The 18,090-nt window shown below is 39.0% G+C and overlaps 1 protein-coding gene and 1 long non-coding RNA gene across 2 annotated transcripts; one reads left to right on the forward strand and one right to left on the reverse strand.

Moving 5' to 3' along the window:
* Positions 1 to 211: 211 nt before the first annotated feature.
* On the reverse strand, positions 212 to 1,051 carry LOC115230348. The gene has a single exon (XM_029800552.1). The coding sequence runs from the start codon at positions 1,049 to 1,051 to the stop codon at positions 212 to 214; it is 840 nt and encodes a 279-aa protein (XP_029656412.1).
* A 5,338-nt stretch (positions 1,052 to 6,389) lies between these two features.
* Positions 6,390 to 17,192, forward strand: LOC118761579. Its single transcript, XR_004997484.1, has 4 exons — positions 6,390 to 6,471; positions 13,853 to 13,856; positions 16,480 to 16,483; positions 17,183 to 17,192. It is a non-coding gene; the product is annotated as an uncharacterized LOC118761579 (long non-coding RNA).
* The last annotated feature ends 898 nt before the right edge of the window (positions 17,193 to 18,090 follow it).

Here is an 18,090-nt window from a genome sequence, read left to right on the forward strand (position 1 = left end):
CATTATATACTTTACACACAGTTTGTACTGTTCACTAACAAATAGTGCCAAGAGTGGGGATGTGGTTTGGCATATGCAAACACATACATATGAATGTGTAACATCCCTTCTTGAGAAAAATAAAGGGGTCTTCTGGCAGTGAAGACAACTATGAGTAGTCTCCCTTGCACCATGGATTGTAGTCTAGCTGAATTAGATACTTTCCTTTTCTTTAACGGTATCGAACCGGTGGCAGAATGTTCTTTCTCCATCTGGTGGATCTTGTGCTTCGCACCGGTGTCTGAGATGTGTTGTTGGGCTGCTGATATGTGGTTGATACACGTTGGGGTGATGATTCTGTGGGTGTTGTCACCAATGCAGCAGGTGTTGTACACGTTTTCCTCGGCAGCTCTGGTGTTAGGCGGATGTGGGCCCTGTTGCGTCTCAGCTGCCTACCAGATTCTGTTTCTATTATATACGATCTTGGAGTTTCAGCTCCACTGACAACCTGTGCTGGGATCCATGTTTTAGTTATGGGATCTTGAGTATGCACATGTTGTCCTCCAAGCATCTCAGGTAAATATTGTGCATGCTTGTTGTAATACCTCTGTGATTGTTCTTGAGTGGCTGCTAGTTTTGCCCTTGTCTCTTCCTGGTCAATAGGAGGTTGGATCTTAGTTGGCAGGGTAGTTTTATACTTTCTGCCATTCAGCAATTCTGCTGGGGATTTCATATCAGCTCTCAGTGGTGTCGTTCGTAGGGACAGAAGTGCCAGGTGTGGGTCTTCCTTAGTCTCTCGGCATTTGACTAGTGTTCTCTTCACTGTCTGCACCTGTCTTTCTATAAACCCATGGCCTTTGGGATAGTGTGGAGATGAAGTTGTAATATTGAACCCATACTCATCGGCTAGCTTTTTGAATTCTTGTGATGTGAACTGGGTTCCCTTGTCACATATGATCTGCTCTGGTATTCCTTGCTCTGCTAGGAGCCCTCGAGCCACTGTAGTGATTGTTTTGGCTGTCAGGTCTTTCACTTTTCTCACAAATGGAAATTTGGAGTAGTAGCAGGCCATTATTAAATACTATTCTTGGCCCTCTGTGAATAGATCTACTCCAATAGTTTGCCATGGCCTTCTTGGGATGTCACTAGATATCATTTCCTCCTTTTGTTGTGAGGTTTTGTACTTTTGGCAGATGCGGCATGTAGAAACTGTCTTTTCTATGTCTTTGTACATGCGCTTATTGGTTGTCACATTTACAATGTGGTGGACCTTTCTGCTTAGTCCTTCCATCTCCTTTTTGTTTGTGATTGGTGGTCGGTCTTTGATAGGCATATCACTGTCAATCCTGCTTGGAGCTGCTTTCACTTCAGCATTGACCGACACAATATTTAACCTCCTGCAGGTATCGAGTCCAAGAATTGATGGGCCTTCTGTTCTTGTGACATATAGCTTAAATAAAGAAACGGAAACTGTGCCTTTACAACAAATCTGAAACGCAACGAACCAGGAAATTAACAAACAAAACATCGCTTCGCCTTCGGACAACATAAACAACGAATCCAAGATGGCGACCCCCGTCGCCGTACAGATGAATCTCGATTGTTTTCCTTTTGTGTGTCCCCTTAATCGTTGTTTTCCCCAGTTGTGGAATCACATCACTTGGTGTGAGGATTCCTTTTCTGACCCTATCCTCTTCTGTCATATTTTCTGGGAACATCTTGTATAAGCTGACAGGCAAGATATCACTCTGGGCCCCAGTGTCTATCTTCAGCCTTAAGTCTATGTTTGTTCTTTTCCTTCCGGCCTTCTTTTAGATTCTTATCGTCGTGTATGCCTCATCTTCTTTCTTCCGGTCGTCCTTTCCCATCTCATGCACATTTATTATGCCGATTGCCAAGAATTCCTCCTCTGAGGTGCTTTGTTCCTGTTGTTGTGCATGTATATCTCTTCTATTTCTGCTCCTCTTTGAAAATTGGGGCTTGTATCTCTGGGATTTCGTTATCCTACACATTTTTTTCCAGTGGTTCAGTTTTCCACATCCTTTGCAGTGTGTACCGAATGCAGGACATTTTTCCCGGTTATTAAATTCATGCTCTGTACCACAGTACCGGCATGTTCTTTGTTTGTGGGTTTGTGTCCTGTGCCTAGATACAGTATCTACACTGCTACCTAGTGGGCTTGTTTGTAAGCTTAGTGAGGCCATTTGTTTGGTAGTGGCCTCGAATGCTCTTGCAGTGTCTACTGCTTCTGCCAACTGGAGAGCGTCCTTACCTATGAGGGATTTCTGAACTTCTATGTGGGCACACCCCCATATTAATTGGTCTACAATTCTCTCCTCCCTGTCTTTGAATTTGCATTTCTCTGCAACATTTTTCAGTCTTGACAGGAAATTGTCAATTGTTTCTTGTGGGGCTTGTTTCAGGCCCTGGAATTCGTATCTGTGAATTCTATGGTTTGACCTGGGCTCTAGGTGCCTCTCAAATTTCTCAAGAAGTGTATCTGGGTTATTGCAGTCGGACTCTAACATATCCCAGCTATTGAATAAGTCTATTCCTTTATTACCTGACCACAGAAGGATATAGCTTACCTTCTCATCGTCAGTTGTGCCTGTCAGGAAACTTTTGAAAGCTAGTTGAGTTTTCTGTTTAAACTTTTTAAATGCCTCCAAAATATCATCAGAATCCCAATTCATAATCGGATGCAGATTCATCTGTACGGCGACGGGGGTCGCCATCTTGGATTCGTTGTTTATGTTGTCCGAAGGCGAAGCGATGTTTTGTTTGTTAATTTCCTGGTTCGTTGCGTTTCAGATTTGTTGTAAAGGCACAGTTTCCGTTTCTTTATTTACCGCTGCCACCATGTGATGTGTGTGTTGGGTTCTAATGGGATCGACAACCAAATGAAAACCATTGTTATTGTTTACGTGTTTATTTTCATTACTTGTTATACGGACGACGACATTCCAGCGTAGTAATACATTATATACTTTACACACAGTTTGTACTGTTCACTAACAAATAGTGCCAAGAGTGGGGATGTGGTTTGGCATATGCAAACACATACATATGAATGTGTAACATAAACGATAGTTTTTATATCCAGTTGAAAATTGTCGTCTGTTACTCTCAGCCTTCCAATATATATATATATATATATATATATATATATATATATATATATATATATTTGTAAAAAATGAAGTTCGAAAATGCTGCTGTATTATACAATTTTTAATTTTTATATATACATTATAACATGTTTCAGTTCCTGAAATGAACCTTATCAAAAAAAGTTATATATAAAAAAAGACAGCTCATGCCGTCAAACACAAGAAATTCATTTATAATACACAACGGAGTCAGACATCTTAGAGTTCATGTATAGTTGATATATAGTTCATGTATAGTTGATATATAGTTTGAAGTATATGTTCAAAGTGTTCGATGCAGTGGCCCACGGTGGCGATACGTATTCAATACAAGAAACAGATCAAAGTGGTGGAAAGCGGTCAATACAGAAGATTGATGTTTCCGAAAGAGCGAGGAATTCATTTTTACCTTAAGCAATTGTGATGACCCATGGTGGATGTTCGCTGGGTGGTTCTAGTGGGTTTTGTGAAGTGCTCGGTTTTATAATCAACGTTTTGACCAATCGTTTCGTTAGGTGGCTTTAGTCAAGCAGAACGAGACGTCATCATTATTTTGACCAATCGCTGCATTATAACTGCCTCTTGTTTGTTTCCTGTTTTGACCAGTCGCTTCGTTAGTCAAGCAGAACGGAACGTCATCCAGATTCTGCCCAATCACGACTTATAGCTACATTAGATCTGCCCCCTGTCTGTACTTGTTAGGTGACTAGTCAAGCAGAAAAGGACGTCATCAATATTCTGACTAATGACTGTCCCCTGTTTGTATCCTGTCCATTCTAGCAGAGCTAGACGTCATCAACTTGTTGACCAATCAGAATCGGGTCTGACCCTTAGCTGTATCGTATGTATCAGGGTCAGATTTGCACGAAAGAATTTTTTTCCTTTTTTACTAAGGCATATTTCCGTCAGAGCGAGTGTCTGTTTAAAGTAGCGGCCGTGGTGGAATTTTGCTTCTCCTTTTCGGAGGACTTATCTTTTGTTTTAGTATTCTTGGCCCAGGGTGTTTAAACTTGGTCTAAATTTTTTTATGAAATATAGTTCTTTATTTTGGCGTTGTGTGAAGGTTGCGTTGTCACTGAATTTATAGAGCGGGTTAGTTGTAAATTTCGGATTTACATTTCCAGCACATGTATCTATGTGTCCGCTGACCGGTATTTTGCGGTAATCAGGGTTTCTAATTTGTGATTTATGCACCGCCATTCTGTTACGTAAGCTATTTTTTGTATGGCCTATATACTGCCTATTGCAGCCTGCGCATGTTATGACGTAAATTAAGTTTTCTGATGCGCAGGTGAAGTTTGTTCTAATGGTGAACTGGTGGCCTTGTTCCAGTATAAATTCTAATCCTTCTTTCAAGATGACACAGATTCCGCAGTTGGGCCTTCCACATTTTCTAACTGCTGGTTTTGTGGTTGATGTTGAGTGCAGTGTAGCTTGGGTTAAAATCCTTTTCAAGGATTTTGGTTGCCGTTTACTTTTAATGATGGTGTGTGTTTCGAGGATCCGGTTCATCTTTGGGTCTCCCTTTAGTAGGGCTGTGCTTTGTAGTATGGTGTTGAAGGCCTCATTGTTGAGTGGGTTGTGTGTAGAGATGTAGGGAAGGGTTTTTAATTGTTCTTTCTGTTTTGGTTTTGTTTGTCTCAGGTCTTCTATATATATATATATATATATATATATATATATAATATATATATATATAATATATATATATATATATATATATATTGGAAGGCTGAGAGTAACAGACGACAATTTTCAACTGGATATAAAAACTATCGTTTATGTTACACATTCATATGTATGTGTTTGCATATGCCAAACCACATCCCCACTCTTGGCACTATCTGTTAGTGAACAGTACAAACAGTACAAACAGTACATACATATATATATATATATATATATATATATATATATATATATATATATATATGTGTGTGTGTGTGTGTGTTGTGTGTGTGTGTGTGTGTGTGTGTGTGTGTGTGTGTGTTGTTGTGTGTGTGTGTGTGAATTTTAAAAAAAGACACCCAATCTTAACCAACCGACACTAAAAACCGAAATGAAACTCCAACAAAAATCCCAATGAAACTAAAGATCAGTACAATATTCTTTACTACTAAAGGCACAAGGCCCGAAATTTTGGGGGAGGGGAACAGTCGATTAGATCAATCCCCAGTACGCAACTGGTACTAAATCTATCGACCCTGAAAGGATGAAAGGCAAAGTCTACCTCGGCGGAATTTGAACTCAGAACGTAAAGATAGACGAATTACCGCTAAGTATTTCGCCCGGTGTGCTAACGTTTCTTATTTCTTTATTGCCCACAAGGGGCTAAACATAGAGGGGACAAACAAGTACAGACAAACGGATTAAGTCGATTACATCGACCCCAGTGCGTAACTGGTACTTAATTTATCAACCCCGGAAGGATGAAAGACAAAGTCGACCTCAGCGGAATTTGAACTCAAAACGTAACGGCAGACGAAATACCAATTTCTTTACTACCCACAAGGGGCTAAACACAGAGAGGACAAACAAGGACAGACAAACGGATTAAGTCGATTATATCGACCCCAGTGCGTATATCGACCCCGAAAGGATGAAAGGCAAAGTCGACCTCGGCGGAATTTGAATTCAGAACGTAGCGGCAGACGAAACACCGCTAAGCATTTCGCCCGGTGTGCTAATGTTTCTGCCAGCTCGCCGCCTCGAACAGTACAATATTACCACTATTATTGTTGTTATTGATGACGTTGAAGATTATACTGTTGCAGTTATTCTTGTCTTTTACATATAATTTCTGATCATCTACGTAGAGCAAGTGTGAGATGGTCTTGTCAGACAATTTGTAACAATGATTTGTTCTATTCAGCTCATAGGACAAGGGATGAGAAAAAGACAGAAGAGAAGAGGGAAGAGTGAATCACCCTGGAATATTCCACAGTCAATTATGATGTTCTCTGATACATTACAAGCCTTTCTCGTGGTTGAGAAACAATTTTGTGCTGAAGGAAACCTTTTACGAAAGTAGAATCTTGTATACAGTCAATCCATGCTGTACTAAGGATGGTTTTTTGGATGAGCAATTTTCGAATATCATACGGTTAATTAATTCTTGGTCTTTTGCACCCTTTTTGTTCATGGGGAAGCGTGTTGTTTTCATCGAGAAATTGGTACATCCTTTCGGTGAGATTGGATGTTTTGTACATGGTGGTCAAACAAGTGATCAGCCTTTTGTTTTGGGGGTTTCTTGTGTCGCTCGTTTTAGGGAGTAGGTATGTTATCCATAATGTTAACCAGCTTGGAGTATTTTCAGGGTTTCTGATGATACTAGAGAAACAGTGTGATGATGAGAAGCTGTTAAGCCACAATTTTGAGATTTTATCATGTCCCACTTACGAGTTTTAGACAGAGCTTGAGTTAGTCCCTGCATTCTAATATCGTTCCATCTCTGTTCTCCAATCTCAAACATTCTTTCTTCTCTCCCTACCCATTCAGCTTTCTTATTAAATTCCTTTCTGTCCCTCTATATCACTACTTCATCATATCAGGCAGGTCTTTTACTTCGATTGACTGTTTCCCTAACTCTCTGCAAAATTTCTTAGCAATAGTTTTAAATATCGTATATTGTCTGCAAAATTTTTTTTTCATACTTTTCATTTTTTTCAGTACTTCTTCCACGTTTATCAGATTGTAGTTTTGCATTATCTTTCTAGCCATCCTCATCTTATATTATTTCTTTTTTTCTCTATCTTGACACCTATTTTCTTTGTGGCAGCAAAGCTGTTAAGTACCAAAAAAATGGCTTAGTTAGATTAAATCTGTCTCAGTTTCAAGGAGAAGCTGCCATATATTTTGATTGTACAGTGATTTGATCTGGTGTTCTGAAACATTGGTAGTTGATCTCTCTCATTCATTTCTAGATGTTTAGAAATGCCTAGCTCTCTCAAGATATTGTTCTTTTGCCACAGGTATTTTCTCTCTATTGGCTTCAGTCTACCATTGCAGTTTCAGGTTCATTCCTACTTCCTGTTACTTCACTATCAGTTAGGCCATCTGCATGTTGCCTACATCAACATCATGTTCGGGTGTGTCTTTATCAATAGGCTGTATGTTTTCCTGTTCATTATTCCCAGTACCTGCACCATGTGCTTCAGCTTAATTTTCTGGGATGGTAGTGGTAATTATTTTTCATTGTCTCTAATTCTGCTGGTGTTAGACGGTTATTACGCATGATGTCTGCGTAAGATGGCTAATTTGTTTGCATGGATATAACCACAGACGTCATCCCCTATCATTTCTCTCCAGGTATTGAAACACAACTCAGTTTTATTATGTCCTAGTTAGTTCAGTGCTGTGTAGAATGCTGTCATGACTTGCTTATACTCCTCTGTTGTTCATCTATCTTTAGTAGTTCTTTCGACGTTTGTTTTATTTGAGTATCAGGGTTGATTTCTCGGTTCTGGTTTCCCTCAAGATAATTTTAAGAGGAGTTTGTTCCAGTTTTCAATTTTTCGATCTCAGGTTTGTTCCTCTCTGGAGACGCATCCCTTGGTGATTTGCATGACGGACGATGCAGTGTTTCTAGTTTGCATTTTGCATGAAAAATCTATTTTAACCTTACTGGCAAGGAGTGATTCTTGTCACTTCTCTAGACAGATTTGCTTCAAGCGTGGAGGGGCCTGTCTTTCCTCATTTGGATGGGCTGTGCTGCGCTGGTCATCAATACAGTATTCACGGCCCTGCAGCAGTGGGTTAAGCGTTTTTTTCTATTATTACTTGGGAAGTATAAACTCTTTCCGTATTGTATTGCATCAGTGTAGTTTGTTGCTTGAGTCTTTTGTTCTATTAATATGGGTATTGTGAGCTATGTGTTTGCTATTATTATTATTATTATTATTATTATTATTATTGAGTGAGAGAGCAGTGCATGCCATCAAAGTGACACGGGGGTAAAATATACGAAGCCCAGTATACCCATCATGACTACCCGTCTGATAACGGTACACCAGGCACATGTAACACAACCATATGTGCGAGACATGGTGATCTCATATCAAGATGTTGAGAGGAATTCTTCGTGGTATTGATAATTCACCTCTGGAAACATGGGTGTTTTGTTCAACATCCTTAAACAACCCTTATTCAGAGACTTTTTGAGCGGGATGGGCTACTCGACCTGAAGAAAATCCTAACTGGGCCCCTACCTGCAGGGTTATGCGCTGTATATCTTGATATGAGATCACCATGTCTTGCACATATGGTTGTGATGCATATGCCTCGTGTACCCTTATCAGACGGGTAGTCATGATAGGTATACTGGGCTTCATATATTTGTATCCCAGTGTCACTTTGATGATATGCACTTCTCTCTGACTCAATAATAATAATAATAATAATAATAATAATATAATAATAATAATAATAATAATAATAATAATGATAATAATAACACCGGGGGACGTTTAAGAGAGAACACCGGGGGACGTTTAAGAGAGAACACCAGAGGACGTTTAAGAGAGAACACCGGGGGACGTTTAAGAGGAGAACACCGGGGGACGTTTAAGAGAGAACACCGGGGGACGTTTAAGAGAGAACACCGGGGGACGTTTAAGAGGAGAACACCGGGGGACGTTTAAGATGTAAGAAGGAAAATTCAGAGCTCCGAAATCTATCCACAAACATCGAAAACAAGGACATCCTATGGAGCCAAAGTTTTACTAACAAAGAATTGGACTGTATCCGAGTAAGTAATACTAATTGAAATTTATTACTATTTTCGAAACGAAATGATGTATTTTGACTCGATATCATCTCCACCTCTAACGCAACACATGTAAACATGCGTGAAACATCACGATCATCCCCGACGCCAAACGCCATGTACAAAGGAACTACGAAGAAATTAATGCCACCGATACTATTCAACCCAAGAATAACAATCGAGCGGTACGTACATTAAACTTACAACAAAAAATGTACGAAAAACTACACGTGCGAACTAATGTGACAACAGAAATAAACGGACCGGTACCCTACGAAAATGACGACCGTCAAAATAATGGGCCGGACGTTGTACCTCATGTCCCGGAAATAAAACCCAAAAGACGTAAATGGACACGTGAGGAATACATTTCTATCTTACACGCATACTTCACAGCAATACTCTACCCAAAAAATGAAAATACAACAACACATACATATAAAATATGGAAGGAAAATAATAGAGATATAGACTTGGATACAGCAATGAACCCTAATAAATTAGCTAACGTACGAAGATACATTCTCAACACAAAAAAAATATCAGAAATAGAAATAGAACACCTAAAAGAAAACATACACCAGGAAAATGTAGATAGAAGCCACACCAACAATGCCCAATAATATAAACACTGAAACTGTAAAACACGAAGACAAACGCAACATTCCCAACAAACACGATGTAAACAACGGAGGGGAGCCTAATGATTATGATAATATAAAAAATAAAATAATCAAAGAACTGAAAACCACAGAGCTCAAAATGGACCACCGACCATACCTCCCAAGAATCAAAATAAACGAAATAACAACACCTATTATAAACAGCATAAACCTAGCCGTCACTGAACTGATAGCCACTGAATAAAAAAAAAGTGATATCACTGAACTAAATAACCTAATATACGCAGCAGCCACTGCAGCCACAAAAGAAGCTGGATACTCACCCAAACCCGCCCAAACAGGAGTACCACCACCCAAACAAACCCTGTGGATAAATAACATCCAAAGCAAAATAAAAAAAAAATTAGAAAAGACCTGTCGATTCTTAATGAAATCAACAAACAATCAACGCTACTGAGCAACAAAAAGAGAACAAAAATACTCCGCAAATATAACATCACAGAGAAAGATTTGCCTGAAATAAAAGAAAAGCTGAAGCAAGATATCCTTGCCAAACCACAAAGGATCCGCCGGTACAAGAAACGCCAACGCTTCTTTGAAGAAGAAAACAAAAAGTTCAACTCCAACCCCAAAAAGTTCTACCAAGAACTGGGCAAAAATAAAATAGAAGTCACTGCAGCACCAACGGCAGAAGAATTGGAAGAATTCTGGAGAGAAATATGGTCGGCGAACGAACCACCAAAAAAAAAAAAAAGGAGTATCAAAATAACAAACTCGGCATCTGAACAACTTTGGACCCCCATAACAACTGAAGAGGTCACCCAGGCACTGCAAAGACTAAGCAACTGGAAGGCACCTGGGCATGACAAGATCCCCAACTTCTGGTTGAAATATCTAACAGGAATGCACAAAAAGCTGGCTGAAAACTTTAACAACGTACTAGCAGAGCCAGAGACAATGCCTGAATGGCTCACGAAGGGGAAAACCATCTTAATTCCCAAATCAAATGAAACAGAAACCAGAAAACTACAGACCAATAACCTGCCTCCCTACTATGTTCAAGGCATTTACTGCAGTGATATCACAAAGGCTGAACAAGCACCTGGACGAAAACAAACTGTTCCCAGAAGAGCAGAAAGGATGCCGCAAAGGCTCATATGGCTGTAAAGATCAACTAATAATTAATAAAGCCATAACTGAAGACAGCCACAGAAAGAAGAAAGGCCTCAGTATGGCCTGGATTGACTACAAAAAGGCGTTTGATAGCATCCCCCACACATGGATCCTCGAAACACTAGCCATTAACAAAGTAGCACCAACAATCATAAAATTCATAGGGACTCATGAAAACCAAAGACATCCCCATTAGAAGAGGAATATTCCAGGGAGACACGCTCTCTCCACTCCTTTTCTGCTTGGCACTGTCACCTCTATCTGATATGCTAAATAGAACTGGATGCGGATATAAATGTTACGGCAAAACGATCAGCCACCTTTTATATATGGATGACCTAAAACTATATGCTGCAAATGACAAACAGCTGGAAACACTATTAAAGACAGTTCATGGATTTACCAAAGAAATAGATATGAAATTTGGATTAGAAAAATGCGCCAAAGTAACCATGAAAAGAGGAAAACTAGTTAAGAGTAAAACACATCACACTAGATAAAACCAATGAAATAAAAGAATTAGACCAAAGCCAAACTTACAAATACTTAGGAATCCATGAACTAGATAAGACACAACACACACAAATGAAAGAGAAAATAAAAAAGAATATTATAGACGAGTTAGATCAATACTAAACACAGAGCTCAATGCTAAAAACAAGATAATAGGTATTAACACTTTAGCTGTCCCAGTTATAGGTTACAGCTACAATATCCTTAACTGGACACGAAATGAACTGACCAAAATAGATAGGAAAACAAGAAAAATAATGACAGGATCTAGGATGCATCACCCAAAATCTGACATAGAAAGACTATATATACAACGTATAGAAGGTGGTAGAGGCCTTATACAGCTGGAAAACTACTATAAAATAACCACCATAGGACTGCAAAAATATCTACTTCAGAAGGAAGGAAAACTGATCCAGATAGCGGCAAAACAAAAAACTGTTCTTAGTATTTAAGGAAGCTGACAAATACAAACAAGAAATCATACCACCAAATAAACACGAAGAAGAAGAAGAAGATGAAGAAACAACAAAAGCTATAAAACAAATGAAATCCAAACTAAAAATAGAACAGCAACGAACCATGATAAAACGATGGCAAGAAAAGCCCCTTCATGGTAAATACTGGACTAAACTAAACGCAAAAGAAATAGACAAAGAAAAATCCCAGCAATGGTTGAGAAGCTCAGGACTCAAAGCAGAAACAGAGGGATTTTTAATTGCAGCACAAGACCAAAGCCTCCCCACCAGAAATTACCAAAAACATGTAATGAAAAGAAATATTACAAGTAACTGCAGAATATGTGGAGATGGACAAGAAACAATAAATCATATTATCTCTAGCTGCCCAGTCCTGGCTAAGAAGGAATATATTCACAGACATGACAGAGTTGGAACCTACATACATTGGAAGCTATGCCAACATTATGGAATAACAACAGAAAAAAGATGGTATAGGCACACACCAGAAAAGGTCACAGAAAACGAGAAAGCAACCATACTCTGGGATATGCCGATACACACAGATAGAGAAATTAAGGCCAACAGACCAGATATAGTTGTCAGAGACCATGAAGAAAAAAAAATGCTTTCTAATTGATGTATCAATACCGGCTGATGACAACGTGTCTCTAAAAGAAATGGAGAAACTCTCAAAATACAAAGACCTGGAAATAGAGGTAACTAGAATGTGGAATCTGAAAACAGAAACAATTCCTATCATAGTAGGTGCATTAGGCATGATAAAAAAATATTCAGCCAAATACATAACAAAAACACCAGGACTTACAAACACATATAACATACAGAAAATTGCACTACTAGGCACTGCACACATCCTACGCAGAACACTTTCCATACAATAACCATCAGAGCATCACAACAAATGACAGCACATACCCAAGGCACACAGTGAAGTGAAAGCACGCTATAAAAATAAAACTACTGAATAATAATAATAATAATAATAATAATAATAATAATAATAAAATAATAATAATACGACTTTTCTTCAAAGCCCATCTAGCCATGTGGGGACTAAACTTAGTTTGTGCAAAGTCGGCGCACAGCGTCCATTTTTGCACATCTGTTATGCCTCCTCCCCCCACACCATTTTACTCCGTACATGAACTGCTTCACCTGGTGACTCATATACTCCTTCTGTGTTGTGTATGGGAGTACATATTTTGCTTATAGCCTTATACCTTCATGCAAGCGCCCGGATGCGTGTCTTATACTGTTAAAGGTATCTCATATATAAATATTTAGACATATAATACTTAAACCGTCATAAGTAGCCACCCTATTCTCTCTTTCTGCTCAACCTATATTTCATATTCTCACACCTACTTCATCTATTGTTAGTTCTTGCTCTAGATATTGTATGAAATGGAGGAAACTGTGATTCATTGCAATTCAATGAATAAACTATGTAAACTATGTACCAAAGCTCTATGCTAGCTGGCAAGCGTTTGCGCAGATCTTCTTTTCAGGTGATGACGAAAGTTCTACAACTGCCTTCCCACCATCACTCCCAAGTACTCAATCTCGGGGCCGCTACTATTAATGTTGGCACAATGAAAGAAGGATTAGGGAGCGATGCCATATTTATGTGTTGGTGTGCAAGAAGTAAGATGGAGGGGAGCCTCAGCTAGATTCCTCACCGTTAAGTGACAGAGATTAAAATTCTTCTGGGTAGGTAGGAAAGATGGAGTGGGTGATGTAGGCATACTGTTAGCAGAAAAGTGGGTAGATAAGGTAATTGAGATATTCAGAGTATGTGATAAGGTAATTAAGATGAGACATAGATTAATTAACAGTTACATTTATCTCTGCATATGCTCCTCAGTCTGGGCTGGCTGATGAGAAGAAGGACCAATTGTATGAGGTCCTTTTGCAGACTACCTCAATGACAAATGACAGTGATTTTGTTATTGTAACTGGTGACTTCAATGGACATAGAGCATCTCCATGGATTCCAAGGAGTGCGTGGTGGCTATGGCTTTGGATCCAGAAGTGAGGAGGAAACAAAACTGCTGGAGTTATGTGATGCAAATCATCTTATGGTCTTTAACACTAACTTCAGAAAACCAGCCAACCAACCAGCCAGCCAGCCAACCACCTAATCACTTATCAGGATGTACAACACTTAAGCCTTGTAGCAGCTAACTATAATACTACTACACCAGTCATTGAAGAAGGTGCCTTCCTAAATAACTTGATTAACTATACTCGTGACTAAGCTGTATCATTCACCAACGGAAATTTTAATCATCTTGGCAGTGATGGTGAGCACTTAAGCCAGATTAACCACCTCCTCACTAGGCAACGAGATAGATGGATGCTTAAAAATGCAAAATCTTTCCCTGATGAAGAGTAAACAATCCAACATAGGTTACTAGTTAGTGACTTCAGAATTAGAGCTAGAAAACTCGGAAAAATAAACCAAACTCGAAAGGAAAATTATGAAAGCTCAGTAAACAGACAAAAGTTTAGAGATTTCCAAATGGAAGTTTCTGACGAAAGAGAGGAAGAGTTGGGGACATATAGCGTAGAGGACAATTGGAAGTTCCTGCGGGACAATATACCGAGGACTACAGACGAAATCTGTGGTTGGTGCTGAGTCCCAGCTAGACCAAGGGTGACATGGTGGAGGAACAAGGAGGTAGACAGTGCTATAAAAGCAAAAAGACAGACCTGGAAAGACTGGAAAAATGGTAGAAGCAAATAATTATATCAGGTAGTCAGAAGGACAGCGAGGCGACAAGTTTACATAGTAAAAGGAATAGCAGAAGGTAAGAGATTTGTAAATGTTGTACAGCGTGAGGATCAGCGATGTGAGGTGTTTAGGATTGTAAAGCAGGTATCAGAGAGAATAGAGATGCGGTGGGTGAGAAATGTATGCGAATGGATAATGATATGCTTGCACTTAGTGACTCAGAGAAGAAAGATGTATGGAAGAGTCACTATTAAAGGTTACTAAATGTAGAGAAAATGAATAGGAGAAAGAAAGTCTACCAAATATTAAACCAATTGAGGGACCAGCCATCAGAGTTGATAGGTAAGGCAATTTAGGATATGAAGACAGGGAAAGCCCTTGGGCCATCAGGAATCACTGCCAAGATGATTAAAACTTTCGTTGGTGAATGATACAGCTTAGTCACGAGTATAGTTAATCAAGTTATTTAGGAAGGCACCTTCTTCAATGACTGGTGTAGTAGTATTAGTAGTTAGCTGCTACAAGGGCAAAGGTGATGCCTAAGATAGAAACAACTACAGCGGTATCAAACTGCTAGACCAGTCATAAAAGTTACTGAGAGAGTTATAACTCGGAGAATTAAACTAGATGAGATGCAGTTAGATTTCGTACCTGGGAAGAGTACCACAGATGTTAACTTCCAAGTGAGACAGCAGCAGGAAAAGTATTTGGCCAAAAATAAGCCATTGTACAGTAGTGCTGTCCGTAATGTGAAAGTTAGCTATAAATAGTGATGAATTTAGCATACAAGTAGGGGTTCATCAAGTCTCAGTTCTCAGCTCACTCTTATTCATTATAGTCCTCCAGGCCATAAAAGAGGAATTCAAAACTGGATGCTAATGAGAATTGCTATATTCGGATAACCTTACTCGTATTGCTGAATCTTTAGCAGAATTCGAAAAGAAATCTCAGGATGTTGGATGTTGAAGAAATAACAATGGACCGAGATGTTTGACAATATGAGGTTCTAGAGAAGATCTGCCCACATCAGCAAAACTTGAGTTCTAGAAGCACTGTGTGTCCCAACTATACTTAACAAGAAAACTTCTCACACACTCTACCACAACAAACCAAACTACATATCTTCTCTTCCTCACATTTCCTCCTTCATGCACTATGCTCACCTCCCACTCCCCAATCCTGTCCTCACAGCTCTGTTTCATTGCTATCCAGTAGACCCCCCCACTCTCTAATCACGCTTCTTTGGTAATGTCCTGCCACTTATATTATGATATCTGAACCTCAAGTATGTGCCCTGGCACTTGCCACCATCTATATCTTCTTTCCCTCGACCATCCCATCTCCGTCCCTTGTGAGTATGCCTGGCACTTTGCCACCATCTCTATCCTGCTGTCTCCCACTCTCTCTCTCTCTCTCCAGCCGGGCAGCCTTGTACTCCTCTACAGCAAGACACCTGTTTGTGTCTCTCTGTCACACTAAAACCTTTCATCATGACACAAGATCACCTCCTCCAATGCCCCCTCCCATCTCAAAAGAGTTTTTGTCATGGAAGTTACTTGGTGACCCTTTCAGTTCAGGTGCCACTTAAAAAGCATCCAGTCCACACTGTAAAGTGGTTGGCGTTTGGAAGGGCATCCAGCTGTAAAAACCTTGCCAAAACTGACTTCGCTTGTGCTTGTGCTACGTAAAAAGCACTCAGTCCACTCTGTTGGGTGGTTGGTGTTTGGAAGGGCATCCAGCCGTAAAAATCCTGCCAAAACAGACACAGAAATCTGGTGCAGGCTTCTGCCTGACTAGCTCCTGTCGAAGCATTCTTCTCATGCCAGCATGGAAGGCTGACGTTGAACGCTGATGATGATGATGAAATATACAACAGCTTTATATACCTACACCCACCCACACAGACATACACACTCGCATGATGTTAATAATGACTTCTAATATGGTTGAAATCTACACAGTTTTGTACATACATATACACCCACACGTATACATTGCTGGATCTCATTTTGTAAAAGAAGATTATAATACAAACAATAATTGAACTTGGAGGAATGGAAAGTAATGTATTTTCCAATACAATTTAAACAGTAAAGTGCAGCAGTGAATGCAGTGTTGATGTATCATACATGTATGACTCTCCATTATGTCGGCTTTTGCATTGTTTGATATAAATTAAAAGAACGTATTACTGAATTTCGTGTTGAATCTTTGAAAGACAATTTAAATATATAAAAACCGTTTGCATCTATTATTCAAAGCAGTAGCAATCGAAAGATTAAGATGTTTTCAAAATATAACTTCACTTACCCGTTTGTTTTGAAAATGTCCCTAAAAATACAAAACGTGTCATGATTACATATGTAAAATTTGAAGAAAGCCTTTTTGTAAAATTAAAGGTACATGCTGACATCGACATACAGAAAGAAAAACGTTTTTATTGCATTACCAAATTTGCTACAGCTCTTTCAAAGCCAGTTATGGACTTCATATGCATATGCGTTTTTTACAAATACAATTGTCTATATTTATTAAACGTGAATTGTGATACAAAGCAGAAAAGAAAAATGTGCAAATTGCCCTTATATTTTTGAGTAAAATTACGTTTTTTTAAAATTTCTCACCAGTCAATTAACGAATATTATTATTTTTTAATACATAAATGATAAATATATTTAAGAAATGAATAATCTTATCACAAAATTCACAAATGTTCGTGATAAAATACTTTTCATAGTTATAAAATAAATTGATAGGCGCAGGAGTGGCTGTGTGGTAAGTAGCTTGCTAACCAACCACATGGTTCCGGGTTCAGTCCCACTGCGTGGCATCATGGGCAAGTATCTTCTGCTATAGCCCCGGGCCGACCAATGCCTTGTGAGTGGATTTGGTAGACGGAAACTGAAAGAAGCCTGTCGTATATATGTATATATATATATATATGTGTGTGTGTGGGGGGGGTTGTGTGTCTGTGTTTGTCCCCCTAGCATTGCTCGACAACCGATGCTGGTGTGTTTACGTCCCCGTCACTTAGCGGTTCGGAAAAAGTGACCGATAAACTAAGTACTGGGCTTACAAAGAATACGTCCCGGGGTCGATTTGATCGACTACAGGCGGTGCTCCAGCATGGCCGCAGTCAAAATGACTGAAACAAGTAAAAGAGTAATGAGTAAAGAGAGTATAGTTCATTTTAGATTTTATTATTTTCTATTGTTAGCTATAAAACATAGCATGAAGTCCGATAAGTTCATGTCCTTTTATGTGTGTGATTTTTCAGATTTTCATGGAATTTTTTAACAGATTCTTTCTACCTAGTAGTATATACGTTCTTCATTTATATATGCAACTTATAACGCATACTTTTCTCATAGCAGCACAAACAGCGGCCATTCTTTGTGTGACATTCTTCTTAATAATGTTTAAATTCTTTCCATTACTATTAAAGGCAGCCGAAATTGTTGTAGCCAAATGCCTTTAAATAATACCATGCTTTGTAAAACACACGAAACATTTTCAATTCAAAATATTGGGAAATTACTCTTCATTCGCTACCCCATAACAAATAATAGTTCTTTAAAAGTGCTTACAACTAGTGATAAAAGGATATCTTAAATCAATCTGTTTCATTCAAAGCTGCCCATACCACAATATTATTATGGCAATAAATAGACAG

The sequence above is a fragment of the Octopus sinensis genome, unplaced genomic scaffold (genome assembly GCF_006345805.1).
Source record: "Octopus sinensis unplaced genomic scaffold, ASM634580v1 Contig15401, whole genome shotgun sequence".
NCBI lineage: Eukaryota > Metazoa > Mollusca > Cephalopoda > Octopoda > Octopodidae > Octopus > Octopus sinensis.

Excerpts from the sequence above, each read along its gene's own strand:
- LOC115230348 (XM_029800552.1), bottom strand. The coding sequence starts at position 1,051 with ATGGCCTGCTACTACTCCAAATTTCCATTTGTGAGAAAAGTGAAAGAC.